Below are 27,050 nucleotides of genomic sequence, written 5' to 3' on the forward strand. Positions count from 1 at the left end.
AGTGCTTGGGAACTGAGGGCATCCGCTGTGGGATGGGGAGAAACTGGCATCCAGCTGGCCTCCGGGTCTTCAGTCTTGAGCTGAAATTGACACAAAGACTTCTCACCAGTTGAGAGAACAGCTAGAGGGAGCAGGGACACAAAAGGAGCTGAACCATGTCTCAGGCTAGAGTCCTCGGGAGGGGCAGTGGCCACATGTCACCAAGGTGACTGCCTGATGCCTCCTCAGGATCAAAGGACAGAGTAAGCATCCAGAGTGGAAGATAGAGCCCACAGGAGGAAAACTGCATCTCGAAGCCCAGCGCTGTTCGGTTAGGACACCTACTCTATCACTTAATGCTTGTCCTTAGCTGCAGCAGCTGTGTCACGTGGTATGTCTAGTTTAACCAAGATCTACTTCTGGATGATAAAAAACACCCGGGTGAACATCTTGAACCAGATTTTAGCAGTGACTCCCACTGGGTATAAATATGCCATGGCGGGTGCAGGGGTGTCAGAGTCCAGAGTAGGAGGAGACCTTCTTCGGCATCTGCTCTGTCCCCCTGCCCCCCAGTTTTGTGGCACACTTCTGATAGCTGCTTCCCTAATGCTGGCATGTCCCAGCAGTACTGGAACCCCCAGGTCCTAGGGTTTTTTCCCTATACTGGAAGCATCTGCTAGCCTATGGGCAAAGAACAAAGGGGCACCTCATTCCAGACAGGCCAAAGACTGTAAGAAGGTGCTTTAGCAGAAGATATTTACAGATGTGATCTTTAATCCTTGCAAATTCTTGGGAAATGGGAAAGGAGCCAGAAGACGGAAGAGAACTGTCCTGGTCTTCAGAGGAATGAGGTGAACTCCAAGAACTGCGGGCAGGGAACCTTGCCCCCAAGCCCCTCAAGCTTCTGTTGCAGCCTATATTAAGTGGGTGGCATGTAAGTATTTGGGAGAAAACTTGCACCTCTGGGGCCTTGGTGACAGATGTGGCCCTCCCAGCAGTTTTGCTGATGCCCTGGATGTGGCGATGCTAAGCTTCTAGCAAAGTCCTGTGGCCAGTGGGCTCCTGCTCTGGGTGAGAGCATTCACCATCCTGCCAGGGACGGGAGCCCCAGCAGAGTCTGACCCCAGTCTCTCTCCTGCTTGCCACTTCCACCCCAGCACAAGCCAACATTTAGTTCTTTAACACGGGAAGGCCTGCCAAGCCTCTTCCTGCCTTTTTTAGAACACTCAGTCATAACCCCCTTCTCCCAGGCTCAGTGCTCCTGCCTCTAAAGTGGAAGTTTACATGTGAGGGTACCCCACTGGTCAGCACAGCGCCTGCCGTGTGGGAGCCCTAGAGAATCACCAGCCCAGGGGTTTCTCTCCTGAGGCCTGGAGGTGGCAGGGTCCTGCCGGGCTTGGGGAGACTGCCCTGTGTGTGCCTCCGTGGACTCTGCCTCCAACTGCTCTCTGTCCTCTGCGAAGTCTTGGCCCAGGGCCAAGTACACAGGGCAGCAGGCTCAGCTCCTCCTGTTTTCCTGCCTCCCCACTTCTCCTCCCCCTGGCCTGAGACTGCACAAAAAGCTGATTACAAGGAAATCCCTGGTCTGCTACTGGGAAGAAATGGCTGCAAGTATCAGAGGACTCAGCAGGGCCTTAGCAGCCTCCCCCTGCCCAGCTTGGAGGAGCACTCATTCGGAAGCCAGGAGCCACCTGAAACCAGAGTACGACGCGGTGGTGATAGGAGCAGGTAAAGCGGGCTGAGCCAGACAGAGGGCAGCCAGACCCAGCATGTGCTGGCGTGAGAGCAGGGGCTATGCTGGAGCGAGAGCAGGGGCTGTGCTGGAGAGCCCACCAGTGTGCCAGCTGGCACCAGGGTTCGGGGGCTGACTGTACTTTCAACTTGCTGTGTGGCCTGAGGCAGATGCTTGCCCTTTCTGAGCTATGGTCTTCTCATCTGGAATGACCAGGGAGGTCCAGGTAAGCTCAGGGGCTTCCATGTATCTCCTGCAGAAATCAGCTAGCTGCTGCTATGTTCCTGGAAAGCGAATGGTAGGTAAGGTCAGAAGTCCAGCCCCCCAAGTGCCCCAATTTCTGGTTGCCATCACCTCACCACTAAGGTCACCCATCTCCAGAGGAACCAAATCATTTCATAAAGGGGAGTCAGAGAAAACAAACCAGTTCTAGAGATCCCGCCATGTCTCTGCAGAGGGTGACGCCCCCTTGCCTGGCACCCCTGGGGGATCTGCTACGGGGATCCTGCTATGCTCTGTTGGCCCCAGCTTCAGCGTGCCCGAGTCCACTGGGCTGAGGCTGTGAGGTCAGGCCCAGGGCACCTTCCTTGGGGCCCGATCACAGTCACCAAGGATCCAAACTGCAGCTTTTGACATTATTTCCAACTGAGTTTATGCAGAGAGAGTGACCGGCCCAGAAGAAGAATGTGCTCATGGCACAGCTTTAAAGTTGCTTCCCCATGTGGGCATTTCTTCATCTTTTACGGACACATTTACATGTGTCCGTAAATGTTTAATGTCACCTCTCCTGGGAAAAGTGTGCACACACTGACATACTTCAGTTTATTATAAATGCTGAAATTAAGCATGTAGCACACACTAACTATACAATACCCTAAATTCCAGGCAGCCAGCTGATTCTTCCTGAGTTTCTGTGATTTTCACCAAACTCAGTAGCCAACTGTGATTGCAAACTAGTAAATGCGGATCGTTCCTAAGGGACAGTTACTTTTTTCACTTAAAGAGTACGACAGGTCACATGAGCAGCTGGCAGCCACCTTGAAGATGGCCCTGAGAGGTCCTGCGCCCTGCACGGAGAGACTAGGGTTCTGAGGGTTGACTTGACTCCCAGAAGTCAGCACCTCTAACCCACACTCCGGGTGGACCCCATGGGGCAGCTGCAGCCCACACAGAGAACTCAGAGCAGCTTCTCTCAAGGGCCCCCTGCAAGATGCTACCTGAGGCTCCCTGGACTCGGGCTTGCAGTTTCAGAAGAGCAAAGGGGAGGCCCAATCAGGGCAGGGGCAGAGGGAGCATGAAGGAAGAGGGTCCTGGCCAGTCGGGTCCTTGACCTTTGTCATTTGAGGTCTGTTTGTGTGTTTGTAGGTTTACATATGGTGACTGCCTGGAAGCCTTTGTTAGCTTTCCAAGATTTATGACCAGTACTAATTAAAAGACAAACAGCTACCATTTATTGCAAATCACCCCAGAGTCAGGTGCTTTCCACATATTGTTGGTTATTTTCCCTTCCTCACTGCAAGGGCCTGGCATCCTTGCTGTTTTACATATGAAGAAGCTTGAGGCTCAAGGTGACTGAAATGACTTGTGAGGGCCTGCCTTGGCAAACAGCAGCAGCCAGCTGGAGCCGGGATGGTCTCTGCCTCTTAATCTGTTGTATGTATTTGAGAGCAGACTTTTTCGAACCACAGGTTGCAATCCGTGAGTCCCATCCAGCCTATTTTTAGAATTTTCTTAGGAAAAATTTCAAAAATACACAAAAATAGCCTGCCAGCCAGCATTTTAAAATTCCACATAGCTCATCATCTGCTTATCACATGATGAGATTTCACATTGGTTCATGAAACCTGTTTCTGTGGGGCGGATGCCAGGTCACGGTGTAAAAATGTGGATTTGCTTCCTGTGGCTCGTGATCAAAGAGGTTTGAAAAACTCCATTTTGGAGATTCCTTTAATGGATGAGAAGCTGGCTCAATGACCTCTAAAATTCTGGGAGTCTCTGTGTGGAAAATGTAAAACAAAGTCAGCTCAGCCGTGAACAGATCCGTCACGCGGGTCACTGCTGCTCTCCTCTTTATGGGTGTTTGTCAAGGGAATGGCTGAGCATTTCATCTGAGTTAACATGGCCTTCGAGCTGGACTCGGAGAACACAGTCATCTACTGACACCTTTGGAGACTCAGAGTGACCTTCTCTCACCAAGGAGAAACATATGCCAAGTGACTCAGGAAAGGCCAGCAGCCCGCCCCGAAATCTGCCAGGGTGTTTGTTTAACAAGGATTCTCCACCAGCAACCGCACCTTCTCCTTCGAGTGAGGAGAGAGGGGGCCCCCACTTGCCTCAGAAATCCCACTCCAGGTTCCCGCTCCCCAGCCTGCTGAGCAGACCCTGCGGTGGGGTGGGCTCTGCAGTTCCCCGGGCGCTCCTGAAGCTTCTCAACGCTGGAGCAGCCCTGGCTCCTGGAGAAGAGGGGAGGGGGTCAGGCGTGGACCATGGGGTCTCAAGCCAAGTTCAGGGCTCCTTACTCAAGGGCTGTCCTCTTAAGATTTTTGGAAAGAAATGAAATGTACAAGAAATAAATATGCCTGTTCAGCTGGCACCTCTGAAACACTCCTCATCACTCTAGTGTGCTTGGAGCACTGCGCACTTCGTTTTCAGCTATACTTGTTTTATTTGGGGAACACTGGGATGTCACAAAGACAAACCCCTGTGAATAACGCCTCCTGGGGCACTACTGTGGCCTGCGCTTGGGCAACACAAGTCACAGATGACAGCAACTGTGCACGTGACCAGAACTCACCGGGGCTCCCGTGATTCCATGCTGGACAGGGCCCTGGCATCAGCAGACCAGGTCCCCCCAGCCCCACACCCCCATCCTCCCTCCAACATCACCCTCACATGGCCAAGTGACAGAAGCCTGGAGGCCAGGCTTTGTGGGACATTACTCGTCTACTGGCCCTGAGTGCCTCCCTGCCCCTCACTCCACCAAGGAGCCACTGGCCAGGCCAGGGTGACAAGACTTTTCTCCAAGCCGGTGCAAGAACTAGAGTTTTCTGATTTCCCACAGACCGGGTGTTTTATGCAGCTAGTTGCTCTCCCAACACCCAGGTGTCGGCAGGGGCAAGGGAGTCTTCCCCTAAGTCCCGGCTGCCTCTCCCGGGCCTTTGTGGGCACGGGGTCAAGGGTGGGTGACCGTGCTCCTCAAGGAATGCGTCTGTCTGCCGCTGACCAGTGCTGCTTTCCTCCCCCTCCCTGTCTCGCTGCAGGACACAACGGGCTGGTGGCTGTGAGTATGCGCCCCCCCCTTCTCCGGGTTCCTGGCCAGCGGCTCTCTGCAACTGCGGGGTGTTAAGGAGCAGCAGTTAAGGAGGTTGTCAGGCCCCCACCCCAATGCTTGTGGATTTCCCTCATAACCTTGAGAGACTCAAGGAGCTTTCGAAAGGGGTAATGGAAAGGCGAGGAAGAGTGGGACTGACAAAGCCTGAGGATCTGGGGCTGGGCAGGGCCCTCCGACTCCAGAAAGGGGGTTCTCTAGTGGAGAGCTCTGTGCACGCCGGCTAGATCATGTGCCAGCCCGGAGCACCCCGCATGGAGCACACAGTCCTGAGAATGGGGAGGAACCTGGTCAGCAGGGAGCCAGGGCTCTGCCCCCAACACAGTAGGCTTCTAGGTCCCAAAATGAGCCAGGCCCGGGACTACACCAAGGCGATGCTTCTCAAACCTGAGTCCGGTACTCTAGGAAGCCACAGCCTGTGCCGAGGGGTTGGGGGGGTGGGTGGGGGAGGCTGTTGAGGCCTCAGGACAAACACGGTTGTCTTCCTGAAGGAGCATCAGCTCTGGGATGTCAACACAGGCAGGCCTAGCCGTGAAGGGAGCGCAAGATTGTGTGAAACTTCTCACCGCCTGGACAGAGCAGTTTTACTAGAACATTTTACGCGTAACTCGGTCGATCAGTAATTTAAACTTTAATTTTACATTAATATAAACATGGGTTCATCTCCCAGCTCTGCTACTTTTTATCTGTGCAGGTCAGGAGAGTCACTGGTAGGGCCTCTGGGTCATGGGAAGAAGAGGAACACGCAGACTTGTCCTAAGGGAGGCGGCTCGGGTGCTCTAAGGCCTGGCACACAAAGCCTGACGCAGAGGGCGCCCTTGGGTATGGTGGTTTCTGGCTGGGGAGGCTGGCAAGGACACCTGGCACAGATGCCCTTCGGTCAAAGACCCAGGGCCCCCTGCGGTTAATCTAGCTGGTTGGTGACCCGAGGCAGCGCCCTGGGGAACCAGGATGGGGTGTCTCAGTAAGAGGGTGTCAGGAGGAAGCTACTCTACGAGTCACTCATACTTTAGCTGGATGATATGGGGAGGAGCTAAGAAAGTAGGGGGTTGTTTTAAATTAGATGCTGTCAGAAAGTGGGGGTAACCCCGTGACCTGGCACGTCGATAGACCTGGGTCCAGGGCTGGGAGCCCAGGCTGAGGAGAGCAGCTCTTGGTGAAGAAGCAGCAGCTGCTCACTGTGGCCATTTGGTATTTGGGGTGGGGGACAGGCAGTGTGGGCGAAGGTGGCAGAGACCCTGGTCTGTTTTGCATAGACAAAGCTGTGAAGGGACTTGCCCTGTCTCAGTTTCTCACGGTCAGATCACCCTGGTGAGGTGGCTCTGTGAGGCTATGGTCCTGAGAGGCTGTGGTCCTGAGAGAGCGACACCTCTGAGGGCCGGGCCGGCTTCCTAGTGCCAGGCTGGCCTCTTTGCTTCCCCGTGAGGATGTGTCAGGAATCCTGACCCTACGTCCAGCCATCTGTTCAATTCCAACAACTTTTCTACTCATCAGTTTCTTGAATCTGAGACAAGCTATTCACCTCACTGAGCCCCAATTTCCTCACCTGTGAGGTGGGGGGAATCACATGCCTACCTCTAGGGGTGTAGCTGGGTCAGATGAAATGATGCACTCACATGTCTGGCAGGCAGCTGTTGCCAAGTGAACTTAAATGCCTGACCTCAGACCTACCCATCCCTGCCATCACCGTGGTGGTGGGGGAAGGCAGGCCCACATTTTAGGTCTGTAGACTCAGGACCAATGTGATTCAACCAACACTTATTGATTTCCCTCTAGGTACTAGAGAAACATTAATTAGAGCTTCCCAAATAAAGCTGTGCTGTGATCATATCTTCATTTGCTGAGTGTGTCCGAGGTGCCAGGTACACCTCAGTGTACCTGGTGGTTATTATTTTCATGGGTGGATATTATTAGATGCAGTGGTTATTATTTTCATCAGTCCCGTTTTTGCTCATGGGGAAACTGAGGCCAGATGAGCTGGGCTGCACCTGCAGGAAGAGAGTAAGGGGATTGGAAGGAGACAGTCTGGCTTAGCACTTACAGAACAAGTTCACTGTGCTACCTCTGGTGCCCCCGAGGGGCGAGGCTGGCCCCCCAACTCGAGAGGGCAGATCAGCTTCACCCAGGAAGTGGAGGAGCAGGAGCTTCTTGTAGGATCTTGGAAAGCCTCTGGGAGAGTGGGAATTTACAAGGGAATCCCCAGGGGCAGGAGCCAGGGGCCACGCAGGCCCTGTAGCCAGGTCCCTGCGAGGGTGGGCCCGGTGTGCCCCGCAGGCAGCCTACCTTCAGAAACTGGGGGTGAACACAGCAGTCTTCGAGAGACGCCACATAGTAGGGGGTGCTGCTGTCACTGAGGAGATCATCTCAGGTGAGCCCCAAGAGGTTGTGTGGGGTGGGGAGGGGGGACCACTGGTGACCGATGGTGACTGTCTTTGTCCGACTCTGTTTCAGGGTTTAAGTTCTCCCGAGCGTCCTACCTCCTTAGCCTGCTGAGGCCACAGATTTACACTGACCTAGAGCTGAAGGTAGGTCCTCTTCCCGCTCCAGCCTGCCCTGAAGGTGTGGGTGTGGTGGGGGGAGCTTCCTCTTCCCACCCAGGAGTGAAGACCCCTGAGCTCTGCCTCCTTCGGAGGATTTGTCAACCCTACATGATCTCCTTGGCATTTTCCACAGGATTTTGTCTAGCCCACCTACCCAGTGTCTGAAAACTTGGGAAATTTCTTCAAAGCCTGACAATGCCTGAGCTTTGTCTACCTCAGGCCCTCCTTCCTACACACAGCCCTGGCTGGTGCCCTGCCCCGAGGCTTTCCTTGTAGAAACCTGCCTGCGCCCAGGGCCTCAGAGTTTGCAAAGCTGCCTCAGAACCTGCACCTGATCTCTGACCTCATTGAACTTTGGATCCTGGTACCATCTGGGCAGCTTGGAGGTAGAAGCTGGACCCCAGGGACTTTCACCTCCCCTGAATCTGGGGCTGTTTGAGGGGCCTAAGGACTGGGGTCTGCCATTGCCAACTTCTCTTAATCAGTCTCCCGCAGTCCACAGGCTGGCCCGACTTTGCGCCCCCCCACCCCCACCTAGCCGGTTCCTTTCACCCCTTGCTGCCTTTAAGAAATTCAGAGCCGACTTAGCAGCCGCCAGCTTGGTGCCTCTGTCACCCAGCACTCAAAGAAGAGGGTCCTCTGTGGCATCTTATGAGAAGCTGCCTGCACCTTAGCACTCACTTTGCTCTAAGTGGAAAGTTTGAAATCAATAAGATGTTCAACCACTGTTCACAGCTCTTGGCTGCTCTGATTTGTATAGCGAATTCCCTGAATTAGATAATGAAAAAGCCCCTGAGGGACAAAGAGAAGGAGAAAGCACCAGGTAGGACTGGATCAATTCTAACCAAGGCCTGGGAAAGGGCCTGTGGTCTTCAGCCCACACCAGATGGGAGCTGGAGGTGTTTGCACAGTAGCAGACGTGGTGCAGGGAGTGGGAGGGGGCAACAGGGAGGGTGCTCCTTCTTTGGAAAAAATGTAATGTGAAAACTAAGAATCACAGAATAGAAATTCTCTCATGATTATTCTCTTTATTTAAAAAAAATCATTTATTTGAAAATGGAGTTATCACAGGCTTCCTCTAACTAGAAGTTCCCAAGTGGATTGAGTATAAGACTTGGCCTCTGACTCTGGACTACATTAACAGGATTATGTAGCCTGGAGGAGACAGTCCTGCTGCCTGGTGCACAGAGCTAACCCCTTCTGGGGACAGTGACCGCCTGGAAGGCATCACAGTAGGGCCAATAAACTCTCAGGGATCATCTGTTTCCAAAACAATAAAAATGAGCACCGATTTCACCAGTGTCTCCCATCTTGGACTATAAGTCTTAATGTTCAATTGATTTTTACCTCTTAGTGTCTCCCATTTATGATGAGGAAACCGATCTTGAGGGAGGGTAAATTCACTCACCAAGAAATGACAGAGAATTTGAACCAGGTCTAGCTAGCAGCCTCTTCCTCCTTGTTCTTGAGCCAGGCAGAATGTGCCACCTCAGCACCTCTATCCCTTTGCAATGGACAGGGTCACAGGCGTGAACTCTGCAGCTCCAGCCTGAGATGACAGAGTCTGGAATTGACTGGCCAGTTTTAAACCCTGCTTTGCCATTTTCAGCTGTATGATTTGGCCTCCAGGTGCCTCATCTTCCTCACCTATAACGTGGGGTGATGCCTACCTCGCATCCTGTTGTGGTAGTGACTGTCTGCTCATCACAGTGCAGGGCGTGCTCAGGGCCTGGTCACTGCAGGGAGCATCATCGCTCCCATGCGACAGTTGAGAGGAGCAGGCGGCTCACAGAACTGTGGTTGGGCTACTGCCTGCCAGGCTGTGCCACTCCAGCCCCGAACCCAGTCAGACCGAGCCCTCAACTGGCATGTGCAGCTGACTTTGGTGCCCTTTTGCCATTCTTGAGCCATTTGTCCGCTCCACTACCTTGGCCCATCACTCAGACCTGTGTTCTGGGCCTCAGTTCTCACAGCTGTCAGTGTGAGCTCTGGATTGGAGGACTTCCCTGTTCTATCCACCCAGATCCTATCCTAAGTTTGACTTTATAATGGCCCCACATTAGCCATGGAATCCAGGCTGGGAGGGCAATGCTTTTGCCCTGAGGGGAAGGGGTACATTTTTATCCCTTATCAGCCAGCATCTGCCTCTCCAGCTCTCCCTAGACCAGCCTTGACCTCATTCAAGGGGCAACCCCTTTCACTCCCTGCCCCCCAAGAACCTTCTGGGTCTGAACTGTATTCATTTGCTCCTGCTTTTCTCCTAGAAATCTCTGAAAGGCAGGACTCTCAAACTGTCAGGTCCACAACAATGACCTGGAAAACTGGAGGCAAACTGGAGATTGCTTGAGGTTTCTTGATCAATGATCTGAGCCAGTGGGGCTGGACGTGACTATTTTGAAACAGGAGGCCCCCAGGCTACAGCTTTGACAATGACACCCCTTAAGACCTCCACATCTCTGATACACCTTGTCTCTTCCTAACAATTTCCCCCCAGGATGCATGCACATACCGAGAAATCTCATGGGTATATTAGAAGGTTTTGTTTCTGTTTATAGAGGACAGCTGCATAATATGCAAATGCTAATGGATATCATCTAATGGTGATTTAATTCCTCTTCTTATTCTGACACCACATAAGTAAATCAAGAAAGGCAAAAGCTCACTTTGTAAAAGATTATCTTGGAATCGTAAAAAATCGTATTTGTGTTCCATCAGTTATACTTGAAACCACTCTGGGGTTTCTGCTGGTCCCTTTGGGGGGAGGTGGGTATTGATGTGCTCATCCAATAATGAAAGCTCCTGTGGGCCAGGGAAAGGCCCTAAGGAACGCGGGTGAGCCGGGAAGACAAGGCCTCTGATCTTAGTAACGGAACTTGAGGCAGAGTGTTACCTGGAGAAAGGAATGCGGCAGTACGATACAGCCTGGACTTATGACCAGAAGCCTCCCTGCAGAGTGACATGTAAGCTGACATTCAAGTGCTAAGAAGTAGCAGCAGAGAGAACCAACAGAGTGTTTTGGTCAGAGGGAAGTGGAGGTGGACAGACCCAAGGCCAAAGGAAAACCAGTGTGGCTGAGCAGACGAAGGACAGGCAGTGGATGGTGTGCGACTGGGGCAGGGGCCAGTGAGACAGGGCCTTGCGGGCTGTGACTGTTACAGGGCAGGGAGAGGGGCACCCCAGACCCCACAAACCTGCCTGCATGAGGACGAGACTACATTCTACCCAAGCGCAGTGGGCAGCCAGTAGAGGTGCTTAATCAGCCAATGGAGTGATGGGATTCACAATTTTATAAAACGTCATTCCACCTGAGGGAGGGTGTGGATTATTGCGGAGTCAGCGTGGCTATAGGGTGTCCATGAGGGGTTCACAAGATGGCGGCTCCACAAGATGGCGGATCAGGCTGAGGGGCATTGGGGATGGAGGGAAGTGGTCAATGCCTGGAGGCAGAGCTGGTGAGACTTGTGGTGGGTCAGATGCCACAGTGAGGGAAAAGGAGGAATAGATTTCACTGTATTAAGAGAAACCAAGCTGGAAATTCCTCTAACTTAGAAACAAAGTTCTCCATCCTAGTGTTAGACAGGACCCTGGAGGTCCCTCAGCCCCTGCCCCCACCAGTGTTTGGATTCACCTCCACAAAACACTCAGCTGGTGGTGGTCCTGCCATCTGGAAAGACTCCAGTTTAGGGAAATTCAGCTGTAATTATTGGAAAGCTCTTTTCTGGTTTCCTCGTGTTTCCTAAAATTTCTGCTCTTAGATCTCATGCCTGTGTACCTGTCTGTGATGAAGCATTCCTTCATTCAGTTCACAGAAGACGAATTGATTACACTGGGTCTAGATGCTGGGGACACAGCTCTGAGCATGGGACAATACCCCTGACCTCAGAGAGCTTACCTCTACCTGGGGAAGAAGGAAGAAAACAGCAAGGCAGGTTGTGTTAGTGCTTTGAAACACATAAAGCAGAATGAGGGGTAGAGACTGTGGGGTGAGCAGGGAGGATTTGCTAATAAGCTTGACATTGAGCCAGCCCTCAAAGAGGTGAGGGAGCAGGCCAAGTATCTGGGAAAAGAAATTTCTGTAAGTCCAGATATCAAGTTGTATACATTAAATACATACAGCTTTTTAATGTCAATCATACCTCAATAAAGTGGTTTAGGAAAAAGAAACCTCTAGTGGGAAGAGTAAGTCTTCTTTGTGGAAGTTCACAGGTATATTTTGTTTCATCTGTACCTCCTTTGAGGAGGTAGGTGTGCTCTTAGAAAGTTCTGTGTGCTAATCAAATATTTGTAAATCAATTCATATTTTAAATGCATCAGGGGAAACTTCATTTAAAATGACCCCAGAGTAAATGAGTCTGCAAAGTAAATAAAACTTTTTGATGTGAATAATTTATCTACCTTGTAAGTATGGATTTTCACATAACCATTGCTCTATTGTGTCTTTCTAAATTTTAATTATTTCTAAAGTGGGGAAAGATATAGTCTAGTGCTGAGAGCCCGGGGCTTTGGAGTCACAGAGATGTGTTTTTTAAAACCCAGATCCACCTCCCAATGTGACTTCAGACAAATGATGTCACTTCTCTGAAATTCTGCTGTTGTATTTGCACAATGAGGATGATACGCTTACAGAGTTGTTGTGAGGTCATCGTTGTCAATCTTAGCACACTCCTGGCACAGGTAGTGTGGTGTGGTGTGGCTTGGTGTGGTGTAGTGTGGTCTGTCGTAGGGTGGCTGGGCAAGAGAGCTTTTTTTTTTTTTTTTAAGATTTATTTACTTACCCAAGCACTGGGTACAGTCAGAAGCGTGGGAGGGTGAGAGAATTCACCAGATCCAGAGCGGGGAACAGAACAGGCAGACCGACCAAATGCACTGCTGAGGGGAGCAGTGAGCAAGACAGGAGAGATCTGTTGTGCCGTGTGGGACCCTCGCCAGTGGCCAGGAATCGAACAGGCGCTGCAGATGCTGCGGGCAACTTCGCAGCCCAGCGCTCAACCTCTGCACCACCAGGAAAGGCCCAAGGACTTTTTAAATGCTTAAAAAGTAGGAACCAGGACCCCATGCTTTGGGAACCTACATGCAGGTACCTAAACAGTCAAAAACACAATCAGAGAAAGGTCACGGGTCAAAGCCATAGATCCCTTCAAATAAGACCTGTGCTAATTGTGTTTTGCAGAAACATGGGCTGCGGCTTCATCTTCGAAACCCCTACTCCTTCACCCCCATGCTGGAAGAAGGCCCAGCAAGCAAGGTGCCCAGGTCCCTTCTGCTGGGTACAAACATGGCAGAAAACCAGAAGCAGATCGCCCAGTTCTCACAGAAGGATGCCCAGGTAGGGGATGCGACCAGCCACTGATATCCTCTTCTCTCTCCAGCCTGGGGGGGCTCTTGTTGGAATTGTCCTAGAACACGGTGTCCAAAGGCCATGGGGGCTTGGCTGGACCACCCCTCCTGCCCTAGAAGGTAACCAGTCTCTGCTGCCTTTTTTTTTTAAAAAAGATTTATTTATTTTTATACAAGAACCGGGGTACAGGCCAGATGCACAGGAGGGTGAGAGGATTCACCAGAGACAGAGCAAAGAACAGAACAGGCAGACTGACGAAATACATTGCTGAGAGGAGCAGCGGGCGAGACAGGAGAGTCCTGCTTCGCCATGTGGGATTCTTGCTAGGTGGCCGGGATGGAACCCACGCTGTAGAGTCTGTGGACAGCTACATGGTGCAGCGCTCGACCACCTGTGCCACCAGGGAGGCCCTCTCCTGGCTTTTGATGTTGGACACTGCAAAGAGCCAGGAATGGACAATGACTGAGACTGTGGACATAGGAGACCCTCAAACCTGTGTGTCCTGTGCTAGGTGACCTGCTGAATTTCTAAAGGGAATCTACCGGTATGTGCTTCTACTGCAAGTGCCTTCCATCTCTCCAGTTTTTAGACTGAATTCCAATTGGTTATCAATATTAAAGCAAAGAAAACCAAAAACAAACAAACAAAAAAAGAAATATATGACCAGAGACAATCAGGAATTTAGGACAAGAGAGTTGTAATAAATATGCTTTCAATTTGTCACCAATTCCCTTGCAGCCCAAGACAAGGAAGGTTCTGTTGGCATGAAGTGGGATTGCATTATAAGGAATTTGTTGAGTTTCCTTTGTGTTGATGAGTCACTGACTTATGTAATGGGCCTGCTGTGATCGATTCTGCAGATATACAAAGATCCTTTGACAGGTCTTTTGGGTATCAAGCTAAAGGTGCAGCATCAGCTCAGATCTGGGTGGGGATATTTTTATAAGAAGAACCTGGGTTAATACAATCCCTGTGTGTTGCTTTTGGTTGTGTGGTGCTAAGAAAGGGGTCCAAATTCTGGTGTTTTCTTTGTGCATTGTCATCTTAAAGGCCTGCTGTGGAGAAAGCTGTTTAGCTTCGTTTTCATAGAGATTTCTCAAATGTCCTTCCACCCAGAACTTTGCTTTGGTAACCTTATTAAAACCCCATGTGTATACCCATGAGTCTAGATGATCCCACTTAACAATTCTGGGCAGAGAAGCAAAAAGGGCCTCATGCATGGCTATCTGTCCCTGTCCCTGCTCCTGTCGCCCCAGTGAAGGTGGGCGTGGTAACCAGGACGTCAAAATGGATTCAGTTGTGGAATTTGTGGAGTGAAGAGGTGCAGCCTCCTATTTCTGCTTATGAGAGAGGACGTGGGAGCTGTGCACGCCTGGAAAGAACAGTCTACATGTGGAAACACAGCACAAGAGAGCTTGCTTCTACCAGTCATGTATAGAAAGACAGGATAAGAGGAAGGACTTTCAAGTGGCTTCAGGGTTTGTCACAGAGCCCACATCCCAGGATTCTTGCCCATTCTCTGTGGCTAATATGTGGTCCTGGCTGGCATTACCCTTGTCCCTGCCACCACCTGTGACTCTCTTGACCCCCAGGATCTCTGATCTTTTAGCATTAAAGCAGCACAGAGCTCTAGGAGTGAGAGTAACTCAACATGGCCACAGTAGGCATGAAGGCTGAGGTACCACCAAGCCTCTGCTGGGAGGTTCAGCAGCTTATTTGAGGGTAGCATGGAGAACAGAGTGTGGGTGCAATGCCTGGTGCGATTCCAGGCAATGGGGCCTTGACTCGGGGCTCTGTTCCAGGCCTTTCCCAAATACGAGGAGTTCATGAATCGCTTGGCACTAGCCATTGACCCTCTGCTGGATGCTCCCCCTGTGGACACGGCGGCCTTTCAGCAGGGATCCTTGGTGCAGAGGCTCAAGTCGCTCTCCACCCTCAAGCCCCTGTTGCAGGCAGGTAAGTCCAAAGTGCGGCGTCAGGGTTGATGAGTGACCTTCGTGGAACGCAGCCCTTGTTCTCCATGACTGGACATAAGCCTGAGTCTCCAGGGCAGCCTGCCAACTGCCATTAATCCATAAGGGGCTGCCTGGTGCACTTTATTTATTAAGTAGGTCTTAGCCTGGTGTGCCTTAAAAATAGAGTCTGAGGCCAAGGTTTATGGGCAAGTTGTTCATTTTTTAAGGATGACCACAGGAAAAGGCATGAAGCTGGAAAGAGGGGTATCAATCCAGGGTGCTGGCTACCACTGCGGGTGACAGGGGGCTGCGTCATGACATAAAAATAAACATTTATTTCTCACGTGACTCCCCGGCTCAACTGATCTCAGCTGGACTCTGGTCCCAGGCACGTGCTGGGGCACATCGGCAGGGGCAGCTCTGCTCTGGGCTGCTCATCCTCTTCTGAAGCGCCAGCTGGTCCTGGCATGGCCTTCTGACATCAGCAGCAGATGCACAGAGGGCAAGTGCCACAGTGTGCACCTCACATCTGTGAACAGCCCAGTGGCCAAGCAACTCCCATGGATGAGCCCACAGTCAAGGTGCAGGGCAGGTGGCTCGCTACAGCAGGAGGTAATACAGAGGTGCCTGGGAATGTGGGTACGGGGGAAGGGTGAAGAAGATTTATCACAGATGCCCAAAGTCGACATTGCCTCCCAGATCACCAGAGCAGGGCCTTCGAGCAACAAGCTGACAATAAACATTCATGCAGTAAGCATGTATCGAGCAACTGTGATGTGCTGGACACCAAGTTAGGTGCTGGGGCGATAACTGGTGGAGCTGATCGCTGCCTTCGAAATCTTCGTACCCAGTTTCTCTCTGCGATGGTGTGAAACAGTATCAGAGGAATGGGTTTGTCAAGCCGGCACCTTCCTGGGGTACAGGTCTTCAGAGTTCAGAGGAAGGAATACTGTACAAGTTTTCCCAGACATCATGCTACAAGCCAAAATGTACTGAATGCCTCTGAACTTTCAATGCTTTATATATTTCATTTAATGCCCACAATAGCTCTTCGGGGCATGAAATGACTGTTTTACAGATCAAGAAATAAGCGCAGAGACATTATAGGTCAAGGTGTTTCCTTATTGCCTGTCTCAGTTTGTGTTTATGTTTTATGGATCTTCTCTTTTAGGCCGCATCCTAGGGGGCCAGCTGCCCCAGTATTACCAGGTCCTCACGGCTCCAATCACCAGGGTGAGAGACCCCTCCAGCTTCAGGCAGGACCACACAGTGGGGGGCCCTCCCTCCCTCCCAAGGCTCCTAAGCCCTTCTCTCTGCCGTTTTGCCGTCCCAGGTGCTGGATCAGTGGTTCGAGTCTGAACCTCTAAAAGCCACGCTGGCCACAGACGCAGTGATTGGAGCCATGACCAGCCCCCACACTCCGGGCAGCGGGTGAGTGAAGGCAGACGCGGGGCTGCAGGCGTGGGGCGAGTTCCCAACAGGAGCTGTTAGGAACTGGTTATGCTGTCACTCTCTGAGCTGACCCAGTGAGCCGGGCTCCAGGCCAAGTGCCCCAAACACAACTCGGTCAGCAACCAGAGCAACACTGGAGAGAAGGCGTCCCTTGCTCAGAGTCAGGCAGTTAGTAAGTGGCAGCGCTAATCTCCAGGCAAGTTGTTTGATCCCCCAAACCTCCCCACTCCATTCCTCCATTCCTCTCTCCTCCTCTCCCTTCTCCTTGGTGTTCTTCTTCCCTCCTCCTTTCTAGCCTTCATTTTTCTCCCTTCAGCTTCAGTGAGAGAAGCCTCTCTCCCCCCTCCCATTGTGACATCTCAACATGAGCATCTTCCTTCCGCTCTTCTCTCTCACTCCTCCTCCCATCTCTTCCCCTCCTGGGGCACCCACGCCACTCCCTCTGCCCGCCCCTCCGCCCTCCCTGGGCTGCAGGACAGGTACTGGCCCAGACACCTTCACAGGTGGGCCTGACGCCTTCCCTTTGTGTGCGCGCGGGCTGCGCTGCCGGCCCGATCCAACAGGGGGCAGTCACACACAGCGGAGCCTGCGGTCGTGGTCTGACTTAATGAGCCCTTGTAAGAGGAGCAGGAATGGAGGCGTGTGTGTGTGTGTGTGTGTGTGTGTGTGTGTGTGTGTGTGTGTGTGTTGGGTTCGAGGATGCTGCCAAGCGTTGGGCCATTTCCAGGACACCAGAAGACGCAGCTAGAAGCTGTCAATGTGGCTTTTCTCTCAAGGGACAGAGCACCCCTTGGAAGTGGTTTCTCCAACCACAGTGAGCCAAGCCCCAAGTCCCTGGGGCCATGATAAAGGGGGTTGGCAGCAGTTGCCACCCCTTAGCCAAGCTGTGTGAGCCACCAGCCAATTTGGATCTTCCAGCTGGAGCTTCTTATCCTCGTCTCTGTGGGTCTCTTGCTCTGTTGTGAAATGTGCCTTTAAATAATTTGTTTCTTCATTAATTCCTTCAATAAATATTGACGGAGTACTTGCCTGTGCTAGGTGCTGGGGAGATACTAGGTGCTGGGGAGTAGCTGAATCCTCATGGGAGAGGTAGTCACAGAGCAGGTAATGATAATGGAGTCTGTGAGTGTTTTCACAGGGGAACAAAGCAGGGAAATGATGTGGTCTCGATCAGAGGAGCCGTGAGGAAGACCCCCTCCATCTGAGACTCCAGCATGGAAGGAATCAGCTAAACAGAAGATGAGGAAGGAAGGGCTTCTAGGCAGCATGCGCAAAAGCTGGGTTCTAAGCAACACATGGTCCATTCAAGGGCCTAAAGGAGTTTGGGAGGAGTATGGAGTGTGAGGGGGAGCAGGTGAGGGGGGAGGCCGGTCAGCAGCAGGAGTGCTGGGGCTGCTTCTGGAGACTCACCTCTCCAAGCAGCGATGAACAACTGACACTTGAAGAAGAGAAGCAGGCGGGGGAGCAGAGCTGAGCTTTGACATCAGCCTCCAGGTTGTGGAGGAGAGGTCTGCAGGCGAGAAATAGAGGAAACCACTGCAGCAGTTTAAGGAAGAGAAGGGAGTGGCCTGGCCCGGGGAAGAGGCAGCAGGGAGCAGGGCCCTGGGTATGTCTCGGGAGGCAGAGTTGATAGCTCTTGACTGGATGCAGGTGGTGAGGAGCAAGTAGGGTGTAACCATGTTCCTGTTCAAAACTGAAGGTGCCTTTGCTGAGATGGGGAATTTTGAGAGAGCAGCTGGTTGGGGGCTGGGGAAGAGGCCGGGTTTAAGATGGCTGCCGGAATGAAACATCCAACTGGGATACCTGCGACTAGGTGGCCATCCAGTGGGAGCTCAGGAGAGCGCTGGAGCGGCAGGTTTGGGCAAAACCACAGTGTTTCTGGCACTAAAGGTCTGCACACAGACACCTCTGTGCTGTGCCAGCACGTCACGCGGGAGGCAAAAGGCTCTTGCCCTTTCCAGTTCATTTCCAGGTCGGTGGGGAAGGGCTGATGGGGGCGGGGAGAGGCTAAAGGTACAAAATTGAAGGGAGATTTGCACTGAGAACTCAGCAGAGATTACCCCTCCCCCATCCCTGATTCTGCTGGTCTGTCCTCAGGTATGTGCTGCTACATCATGTGATGGGGGGCCTGGAGGGGGTGCACGGGGCCTGGGGCTACGTCGAAGGTGGCATGGGTGCCCTCTCCAATGCCATCGCCAGCTCAGCCACTGCGCACGGAGCAAGTATCTTCACTGAAAAGGTGAGTGGCCCCTTACTCCCACCCTAGTTGTTGGCAGAGACCCCAGGATAGAACCAAGTCTGGGATTCAGAAGGTCCCTTGGTTTACTGAGGAACCAGGTAGGGCTGGAATCAAGGGTGAATGTTCTGTGGCTGGTTAGTGGCTGAGCAGCTTCTGGCCAGGTCACAGTGCTGTTGCTGCCCGTCTTTGAGTTCACGGCCACTGACCCACACTCTGGCTGAGGCTTCGCGCTGGAGGGGGTGGGCTAAGGTGTCACAGGGAGCGGGGAGCTGGGCAGGCCCGGTTGGATGAGGAAGCTGTGAGTGCCTGAGGGGCATGCAGACAGTGAGAAATCCCCAACTTGGGTTTCCTTTCTGGTGGTTTCTGAAACCTCTTTCCGTTGGGCTCCAGACTGTGGCCAAGGTACAGGTGGGCAGTGGAGGGCGTGTCCAAGGAGTGGTGCTACAGGATGGCACGGAGGTGAGGAGCAAAGTGGTGCTGTCCAATGCGTCGCCACAGATCACCTTCCTGAAGCTGGCCCCACAGGTGAGGCCCGAGGCCTGAGGAGGGAGGTAAGGTGTCTGTCAGGCCAGGGCGTGGCAAGTAGGGGGATTGAGACAGCCAGGACTAGATCAGGTGGGGGGTGCAAGTCTGTCTAGATGCAGAAAGCCAGTCTTTCTCTCCACTAGTGGGGCCTGCCGGCCTTAGCTGTGTCTGACTGGCTGAGCTAGTTCAGGACGGTTCCACCCACATGACCAGGGCAACTCAGCTCTGCTCCGTGGTCTTCTGTCCTCCAGCACCATCTTCCAGGCATGTTCTTAGCATCTGGCAGAGGGCAAAAGTGAGCAAACTCAGTCACGTTTCCAGGCTTCTGTTTGCATGCTACTTGCTAACTTGGGCCAAACCCAGATTCAAATAAGGATGTTACAAAGCGGCATGTATATGGGGGGAGAGTGGGAAGGATCTGGAGCAACTTTTGCAATTAATCATGACTTCTCTGTCCCCCAAAGATAAGATAATACACCTATGAGCAGAAGCTCCCAACCATTCGTGGGGCTGTTCTTGGGTCAAAAGTATCACTTTTTCTAAGTGATCTCACTAATAAAACTCAACAAATATTAATTCAAAATCATTTTATTAAGTCAATTGGGAGATAATCAAGACCTCAAAGAGCTTACAGAGCAAAGGAAAAAAGAAGCCTGCAGATTGCTGGACACACCCAAAGCAAGAGCTGTTTGGGCTGTTTACCATGTGGTTCCCGCTGGGGCTCAGAGGAAGGAGTGCACCGAGCAGGAGGTCCCAGAGGGCTGCACAGAGGAGGTGGTTTGGCTGAGCTCTGAAAGGCAGCGAGGATTTCTGGAGATAGAGGTTGAGGGACCAGTCTAAGCAAAGAAAGAAGGCAGCCCCCTGGAGGCCTGGGGATACCCAGACCTTTTCTGGAAACTTCTTCTAGGAGTGGCTTCCTGAGGAGTTCGTGGGGAGAATCTCCCAACTGGATACCTCGTCACCTGTAACCAAGATCAATGGTAAGAGGCATCCCAGACTCGGAGCTGTCTCTTGTGACAGTCTCTGAGGACAAAATCTCCAGGTCTGGAGACCTCTGTCATCATCTCTATTTTCTGACCTCTAGCCTGCCCCCCAGTGAAGGTGAAATGAGTTTTCAAACCTTTTCTTCCCGGTCCACCACTTGGACAAGCAGGGAGAAGACTAGGAAAGGGGGTTCCCGAGGTGCTGAGGACCCAGGCCTTTATGCCCTGACTCTCCTTTTTGGCTCCTCAGTGGCTGTTGACCGGCTGCCCAGCTTCCTGGCAGCCCCCAATGCTCCCAGCGGCCAGCCGCTGCCCCATCACCAGTGCTCCATCCACCTGAACTGCGAGGACACCCTCCTTCTCCACGAGGCCTTTGAGGATGCCATGGACGGCCTGCCCTCCCGCAGGTAGGTGGATATTGTCACACGAGGGCCAGGGTCAGGGCACTTCCAGAGCCCCGGGATGGCCTCTTCCTGCTGGCGTTAAACATTCACAGTAGCTGGGGGCCTGCCTAAATCCACAGGTAAGTTCTAAGGATAGGAACTGAACTCTGGGGGCCAGGTAAGGGGGAAAGTAGGACACATTTGGCCAGGGAGCGGAGAGGCAAAGGTTGGCAGAGATCAAAACAGCATTGGAATTTGGTAAGAACTGGAAAAAATGCTTTCTAGGAGAGAAAAGAAGCTTCTGTGATTCAGCAACCTTCACGGTGCTCGCACTCACTGGATTCCCCCAGCCCACTCCACCCCACCCACCCCGTTCCATATTCCCATATTCTTACTTATCACCAATAAACCACATTCATACAAAACTTCCCACGTCAGCAGCTGTAACTCCATCCACCTGGGGCAGGCAGGACATCACAGGAATAGTGTCTTCCCACACTGGCGGTTACCCACTAAGACTTGCTGAGAATCTACTCCGTGCCAGGCTCTGTTTTAGAAGCAAGTTGGGGGAATTAGGGCCCAGCAGGGACATGATACAGGATCCAAAGTTTATCATTGGACAGACACACAACTATTTATACCCTGAAGTGAAGCAGCATGCCTTGGGGCCCCTACTCACGCCAGACTTAAGTCAAGGGTCCAGCCACTACACAGCAGCAGAATTAACACATCCTCTGGCCCACTGTGACCTTCTCTGGTGGGAGATAAGACGATAAAAAAGCATGCCTGATGGTGTGGGGAGAAGCAGGTTGGGGAGGGTTTGCTAGTCCTTTTAAGGAGGTCAGGAAGTCCTATCTGATAACATGACATTTGAGAGAGACCTAAGGAAGTAAGAATACAGGTCTTGTGGATGTCTGAGGAAGAACAGTCAGATGGAAAGTCAGGTACAAAGGCCCTAGGGCAGCAGTGTGCTGCTGTGTTGGAGGCTAAGGGGAGCCAGAGTGACTGGTGAACGAGAACCTGGAGGGAGTGGTAGGAGGAGGATCCGAGAGCTGCTAGATGCCCTGGGGCCTTGCTGATGAATTCTGCTTTTACTTCACGAAAATTTATGCAGGGCCTGACTTAGGCCTTAGAAGGACCACTCTGGCCACTGTGTGGAGAAGGTTAGGGCACCCTCATAGTAGTAATTGGTTACTATTGCAGAGTCCCAGGGAATAGGAGGGGCTTGCACCAGGGTAGGGGCAGCAGAAGTGGTAAGGGGTCCGGGTGTTGGGTGTTTGAAGATAAAACTGGCAAGATGTGCTGATGGGCTAGAAATGGGGTATGAACAACAACAACAAAAATGAGCCTCAGGAAGAGGGTGTTTCCCTTTATTGAAGAGAAGAAAAATGTGTGCATACGGAGGAGCAGGTTTTAGGGGATGCTAGGCTTTCAGTTTGGGTTTGGACAAATTACCATTAAGATGCCTGTGGGCACCGAAGTTCAGAGGAAAAGTTCTAAGTGAGGGATGTGGGGAAAAGGGGCAGGGTATGTGGCTTTGAAGGATGGTCAGATCTGGACAGCAGAGGGAAAATGCGTTCCACGTAGAACAGGTGTTATAGGTGGGGAGGGGCAGGAAATAGCACGTTATTCTGTTGGGTGTCAGGCAGCCCCAGCTACTCTCTTTTGCTTGACCTGCTTGGGACAAGTTTGTCAGACAGGGGGAAGTTTGGTTAAAATCCAGTTTCCTGAGAACCTGCTGTCTTAAACCTGGTCTCTCCCCTCATGCATGTTGTCTGTCTGGAGCCTGGAGCCCCTGGTCAGAGGACAGGGTGTGTGGTGGAAGGTCAGCACAGGCCCTGCATTCACAGGGGCTGGGTAGGCCCAGAGACCCTGGGGGCCTGCGGGCCTGGAGCCATGGCTGCTTGAGGGTGGACTGGGAGCTCCCCAGGGTGCTTTACACTCTCAGTGGCCCACGAGCCCATGCAGGGGAGCAACCACCATGGCTCTTCAGAGTGCTTTGGTCCTGCTGGGGTGTCATCTCACCCAGTAACTTGGTCCCCAGTCACCCCATAGAGGCGCCCCAGCCCCTTCCCTCAGGCAGCGGCTGCTCTTCCACCCTGAACGCTCTCACCCCACCCTTGTGTCTCAGACCTATGATTGAGCTCTGCATCCCTTCCGCGCTGGACCCCACCCTGGCTCCCCCCGGCTGCCACGTCATCTCTCTCTTCACTCAGTACACTCCCTACTTGCTGGCTGGAGGAAAGATCTGGGACGAGCAGGAGAGAAATGCTTATGCAGACAAAGGTAAAGAACAAGAGAGACTGTCCTGTCTCCAGAGTAACGGGCTGGCCCTGCAGCCTGACTGGATTCTTTTCCTGCTGACTCTCCCATTCAGAATCAACACCCACAGGTCCTGTCCCAAGGGGTGAGGAGTACACAAGGAAACCCAGGTTAACACAGTGACTGCCTGCAGGGCTCAGGCAGTGGGCTAAGAAAGTAAAATCACACAGTTCCTGCCCTCAAGTTGCTCATGGTCCAGTGGGGGACCCTAATAAGGAATCCAGTCTTATAGTGCAACATAGTGTGTGAAACAAAGGAGAGAGCCATGAGCCAGAGAGACGAGCAGAGCTTGCAGAAGGAAGGGACATTTTGAACTGGGTTCTGAAGGATGAATAAGAGTTGACCAGGCAGCAAAGAGCATTCCAATCTACAGAAGCAACTTGAGCAAAGCAATGAGGCGAACAAAACTTTGCCTATGTGGGGAGAGACAAGGAACTTTGCGTTTAGGTAAGGAGGTGGGAAAGAGTCAGGGAGAAGAGGCTGAGATCCATGGTCTTTGTGCTCACTTAGCTACTTGCTCGTGTACTGTTTTTGATTTTTGCTTATTGAGATGTAATTTACATATGATAAAATAACCCATTTTAAAGGTATAGAGTTTAATGAGTTTTAATAAATGAGCCAAGTTGCACAGCTCTGATGCCTCTTCTTTCTCCTGATACCATCCCATTTCCCTGCTGCTCGGCACCCAGTGTTCGACTGCATCGAGGCCTACGCCCCTGGCTTCAAGGGCTCTGTGGTGGGCAGAGACGTCCTCACACCACCTGATCTGGAGAGAATCTTTGGGCTCCCGGGTGGGGTGAGTATCAACCTGGAGGCCCTCATTACATTTTCCTCCCTATGCCCCCTCCCCTAGTGTGCCCTCTTGGCTCTTCTTGTCCCTCCACACCCAGCCTTGATTGGGGACAGGGGAGTGGTCGGGCCTAGGGCCTGGGGGAGATACAAACAAGAAAGACAGCACCTGCCGAGCCCACCAGGATGCGGCCCTGCCGAAGGGGCGTCCAGCTCAGCCGCCGCCACCTGACCTTCTCCAGAGGGCGCTCCTCTCTAAGGGTGGTTGTCCTCAGACTTGGATGTGTGAGGCTCTCACTGAGGCTGGAGGAGGGGCTCCAGCTGGGCCCCAGACAGTAGCCAAGGGCCTGCACAGGTGTTGAGGGCCTCTGCCTGGCTGGTAGGGTGGGATGGGATCGAGGGTAAAATACATACCAGGCAGCACAGATGCAGGGCGGGAAAAAGGTGTGAAATGTCTCATCAATACTTTTTATATTGATTCGTGTTATAATATAATTTTTTGATCTATTGGGTTAACATATTATTATACTTGGCACTACTGCATCACATATTTGAATGTTAAGAGAGTTGACCTTAAAATTTCTCATCACAAGAAAAAGACCAACTACTCGAGGTGATGGATGCGGTCATTTCACAACAGACACATCTGTCCAGTGGTCCAGAGGTTGCACTCTGGAAACTGTACAATGTTATATGTCAATTATACCTCAGAAAACTGGGACAATATATATGACTGACATTAATTTCACTGTTTCTCTTTAATTTTCAATGAGGCTACTAGAAAACCTAAAACAACATACATAGGTGGCTCACATATTTTTACTGAACATCGCTGGTCCAGATGCAGAGCAAAGTGGGCCAGGCGGCAGGCAGGGCGAGGAATGCTGGGTGTGGATGGCGGGGGCAGGCAGAGTGGAGAAGTCTGGCCTCCTTTGTGCATGCAGACCTCAGGCTCAGGGATGTGAAGGATCTTGCTGGAGGCCAGGGAGGGGAAGTGTTATCCCCTGGGGCTGGGCAGAGGAGAGCAGAGTGGGGAGCAGACTTGAGGAAGAGGATGAGCTCACTTTGCCACTCATGGAAGGGGCAGGGAGAAGGACATCCCCCTGGCGATGGCCAGCAGGTGCTGGTCTTCCTGTTCAGACCTCACAGTAACGATCTTCCCTTGTGCCACGCCTCCCTTCATGCAAAGACAGTGCAGCCGAACCCAGCTCGGGCCATTCTCCCTGGCAGGCCATCTCTGTGATCCTGCTGGAGCTTGGACCAAAGAACCATGTTCCAGCAGAAGCATGTACCAGCTACAAAAAAAAAATCAATTTCTTCTATTTGCAGAGCAAGGGGGATTCTTGGTCCACAGCAAAACCTCTGCAGTCTCCGCTGTCTTTCCCATTCAGTTTGTTCGCATACTGCACTGCTCCTAACCTTTCTTTCTGCTTAATAAATGCCTCCGGGAAATTTCGCCCCCAGCTTTAGGATGAGGGCCTATTCTTTTTTGCATCTTAACAACCCAAGAAAATATGCTGGAAGGAGAAGAACCTTCCTTGGAGAAGAGGGGTGGGGAAGAAAGCTGGGAAGGCAATAAAGACCATGACACTCCCATGCTAACGGCCACGGCCCTGCCTCTGCAGAACATATTCCATGGAGCCATGTCCCTGAGCCAGCTCTACTTCGCCCGCCCCGTACCCCTGCACTCCAGCTACCGCTGCCCGCTCCAGGGCCTGTATCTCTGCGGAAGCGGGGCCCATCCTGGTGAGTGACCCTGGGTCCCACTCCCTGCGTGGGCTGCGAGGGCTGGCAGGAGGTCAGAGGCTTGCAGAGACAGTGAAGGGGAGATGCAGTGAGGGAAGGGGCTAGGGGGCATGGAACTCCCAGGAGAACAAGCCAGCCCCTTACTCGGAGTTCTCCGCGTACAACAGGCTCGAGGCTTCCCCCAGGCTGGCCACACCTTAGGTTAGTGCCCACCGCCTCCTCTTGTGGTCCGAGGCCTGTGCCCACTCTCCAAATTCCTATTTTAGGTTGTGAGACACCCATGTCCCTAAATGCCCCACCCATCTTATAGATCTTCAAGAATCGGTACAATTTTTCAGTTTTGAAATTCTTCCCTGCACCTACCCCAAGTCTGATGGACCCTACCAGGCCCCTGTTTCCTAGCCACACTGAGCTCTGGGGGCCTTTTCCTCCCTGAAAGGGTCCGTATTCCACATCTTCCCCCTCACACCCTTAGCCTTGTACTTCAGTTTTGAGAGTCTCACTGTCTAGCACATGGCCCCTCAGACCTAGAGGGGGCACTTGCTGGACTGGGCCCCTGGGCCCCTCCCCAGAGCCCTGCTGCAGGCAGCATGGAGGAGACCCCAGACCCTGGCACCACCCTTCAGGCATCCCCCTTCTGTTTAGCCCCTGGCTCTTCCCCAAGCCCAGGCCCTGCCCGCTCCCTAGCCAGGTGCAGAAAGGCCAGGGAGAGGCACTTGAGGAAAGCTGCGGTTCAGAGTGATTCCCTTCCAGGAGGAGGTGTCATGGGAGCGGCTGGACGCAATGCAGCCCACGTGGCCTTCGGGGACCTCAAGGGCATGTGACTCTGAACCAGCTGCCCCAGGAAGAAGACCCCACCCTTAGCTTTGAAGTCTCCCCTGGACAGCTTCTCTGGATGTGGCAAAGCGGCCAACGTGTCTTCGCCACTCAAGCTTCATTTTACACTAAATACAAGTGACATTTATACTCATCAAACTTGCACCCACGATTTCATGAACTGGTTTGTTTAATTAAAAGCAATGTATAATGTACATAGTTTATATTTTTTCAAAGTATTATTTTTTCAAAGTATTACACATTAGGTAATGTGTAATAATTATGTGTCTGCATATGATCCTGCAATAATAGGCAGATAAACTTGTTTGGAATGCTTAGTCTCCATACATCTCTGAACAGTCCATTAGACCAGCAGAAGGGTCTGATGCAAGCATCCCTTCCCCAACTACCAGCTGGTGAGACCCAATCTATTGTCACATTCCCGGCAAGGTGTAAGAAGGAACCCAATTCTCCAGAGACCCACAAAGTCACCCATAGGGGTCACAGGCCGGAATGATCCTGGCATCTCAAGCTGTCAGAACCACCAGACTCAGGGAGACAGCAGTCGGGGCTGACTACTGAGTAGACTCAGCTGAGGGCCTCCTGGAGCCTTCAGCCTCTTTTCGTGTGCCATACTCATTGCATTGCTAAAATATTTTGATACAAACCAGTGTAATTCTGAAGTGAGCTGGGTTATCACTTTTGGCCAGAACGAGTCACACAAATATGCCCGAGCTAATGCAGTCTTCCAACCAGCTTCTCCAGTTTCTACAGCCAAGGTTAAGGTCCAGAGCAGCCCCAACAATGGAGGAGGCAGAATCTTCCTGGCGGCATCTCCTTCCTCCCTTCCCTGGGCAAATTTATACAGCTGAGGCTATAGTCACCTCATTACTTACTCATGCTGAGCTTGATTTCTCATCTGA

General features: G+C 52.2%; 1 protein-coding gene across 2 annotated transcripts; it reads left to right on the plus strand.

The window, feature by feature from the left end:
* Nucleotides 1-1,375: 1,375 nt before the first annotated feature.
* PYROXD2 (pyridine nucleotide-disulphide oxidoreductase domain 2) lies at nt 1,376-26,337 on the plus strand. Of its 2 annotated transcripts, XM_037496613.2 has the most exons (16): nt 1,376-1,707; nt 4,972-4,991; nt 7,314-7,407; nt 7,491-7,564; nt 12,750-12,905; nt 14,720-14,873; nt 16,044-16,105; nt 16,206-16,303; nt 18,422-18,563; nt 18,954-19,088; nt 19,996-20,068; nt 20,322-20,478; nt 22,586-22,740; nt 23,466-23,572; nt 25,191-25,311; nt 26,065-26,337. In XM_037496613.2, exons 1-16 carry the CDS (start codon nt 1,581-1,583, stop codon nt 26,133-26,135), a joined length of 1,746 nt encoding a protein of 581 aa, XP_037352510.1. In that variant the 5' UTR covers nt 1,376-1,580; the 3' UTR covers nt 26,136-26,337. The 2 variants fall into 2 exon arrangements, with proteins under 2 accessions (XP_037352510.1, XP_037352511.1); XM_037496614.1 differs by lacking the exon at nt 26,065-26,337 and having other exon boundaries at nt 22,671-22,740; nt 25,191-25,269.
* Nucleotides 26,338-27,050: the final 713 nt, after the last annotated feature.

Source organism: Talpa occidentalis, unplaced genomic scaffold (assembly GCF_014898055.3).
Source record: "Talpa occidentalis isolate TD23 unplaced genomic scaffold, MPIMG_talOcc4v2.1 talOcc4.8, whole genome shotgun sequence".
In the NCBI taxonomy this organism is placed as follows: Eukaryota; Metazoa; Chordata; class Mammalia; order Eulipotyphla; family Talpidae; genus Talpa; species Talpa occidentalis.

Bases quoted from the DNA above. Each gene is read 5' to 3' on its own strand.
- PYROXD2 (XM_037496613.2), top strand. From the start codon at position 1,581: ATGGCTGCAAGTATCAGAGGACTCAGCAGGGCCTTAGCAGCCTCCCCC. The intron at 7,408-7,490 runs GTGAGCCCCAAG...ACTCTGTTTCAG, and splicing joins CACTGAGGAGATCATCTCAG to GGTTTAAGTTCTCCCGAGCG. The intron at 14,874-16,043 runs GTAAGTCCAAAG...CTTCTCTTTTAG, and splicing joins CAAGCCCCTGTTGCAGGCAG to GCCGCATCCTAGGGGGCCAG.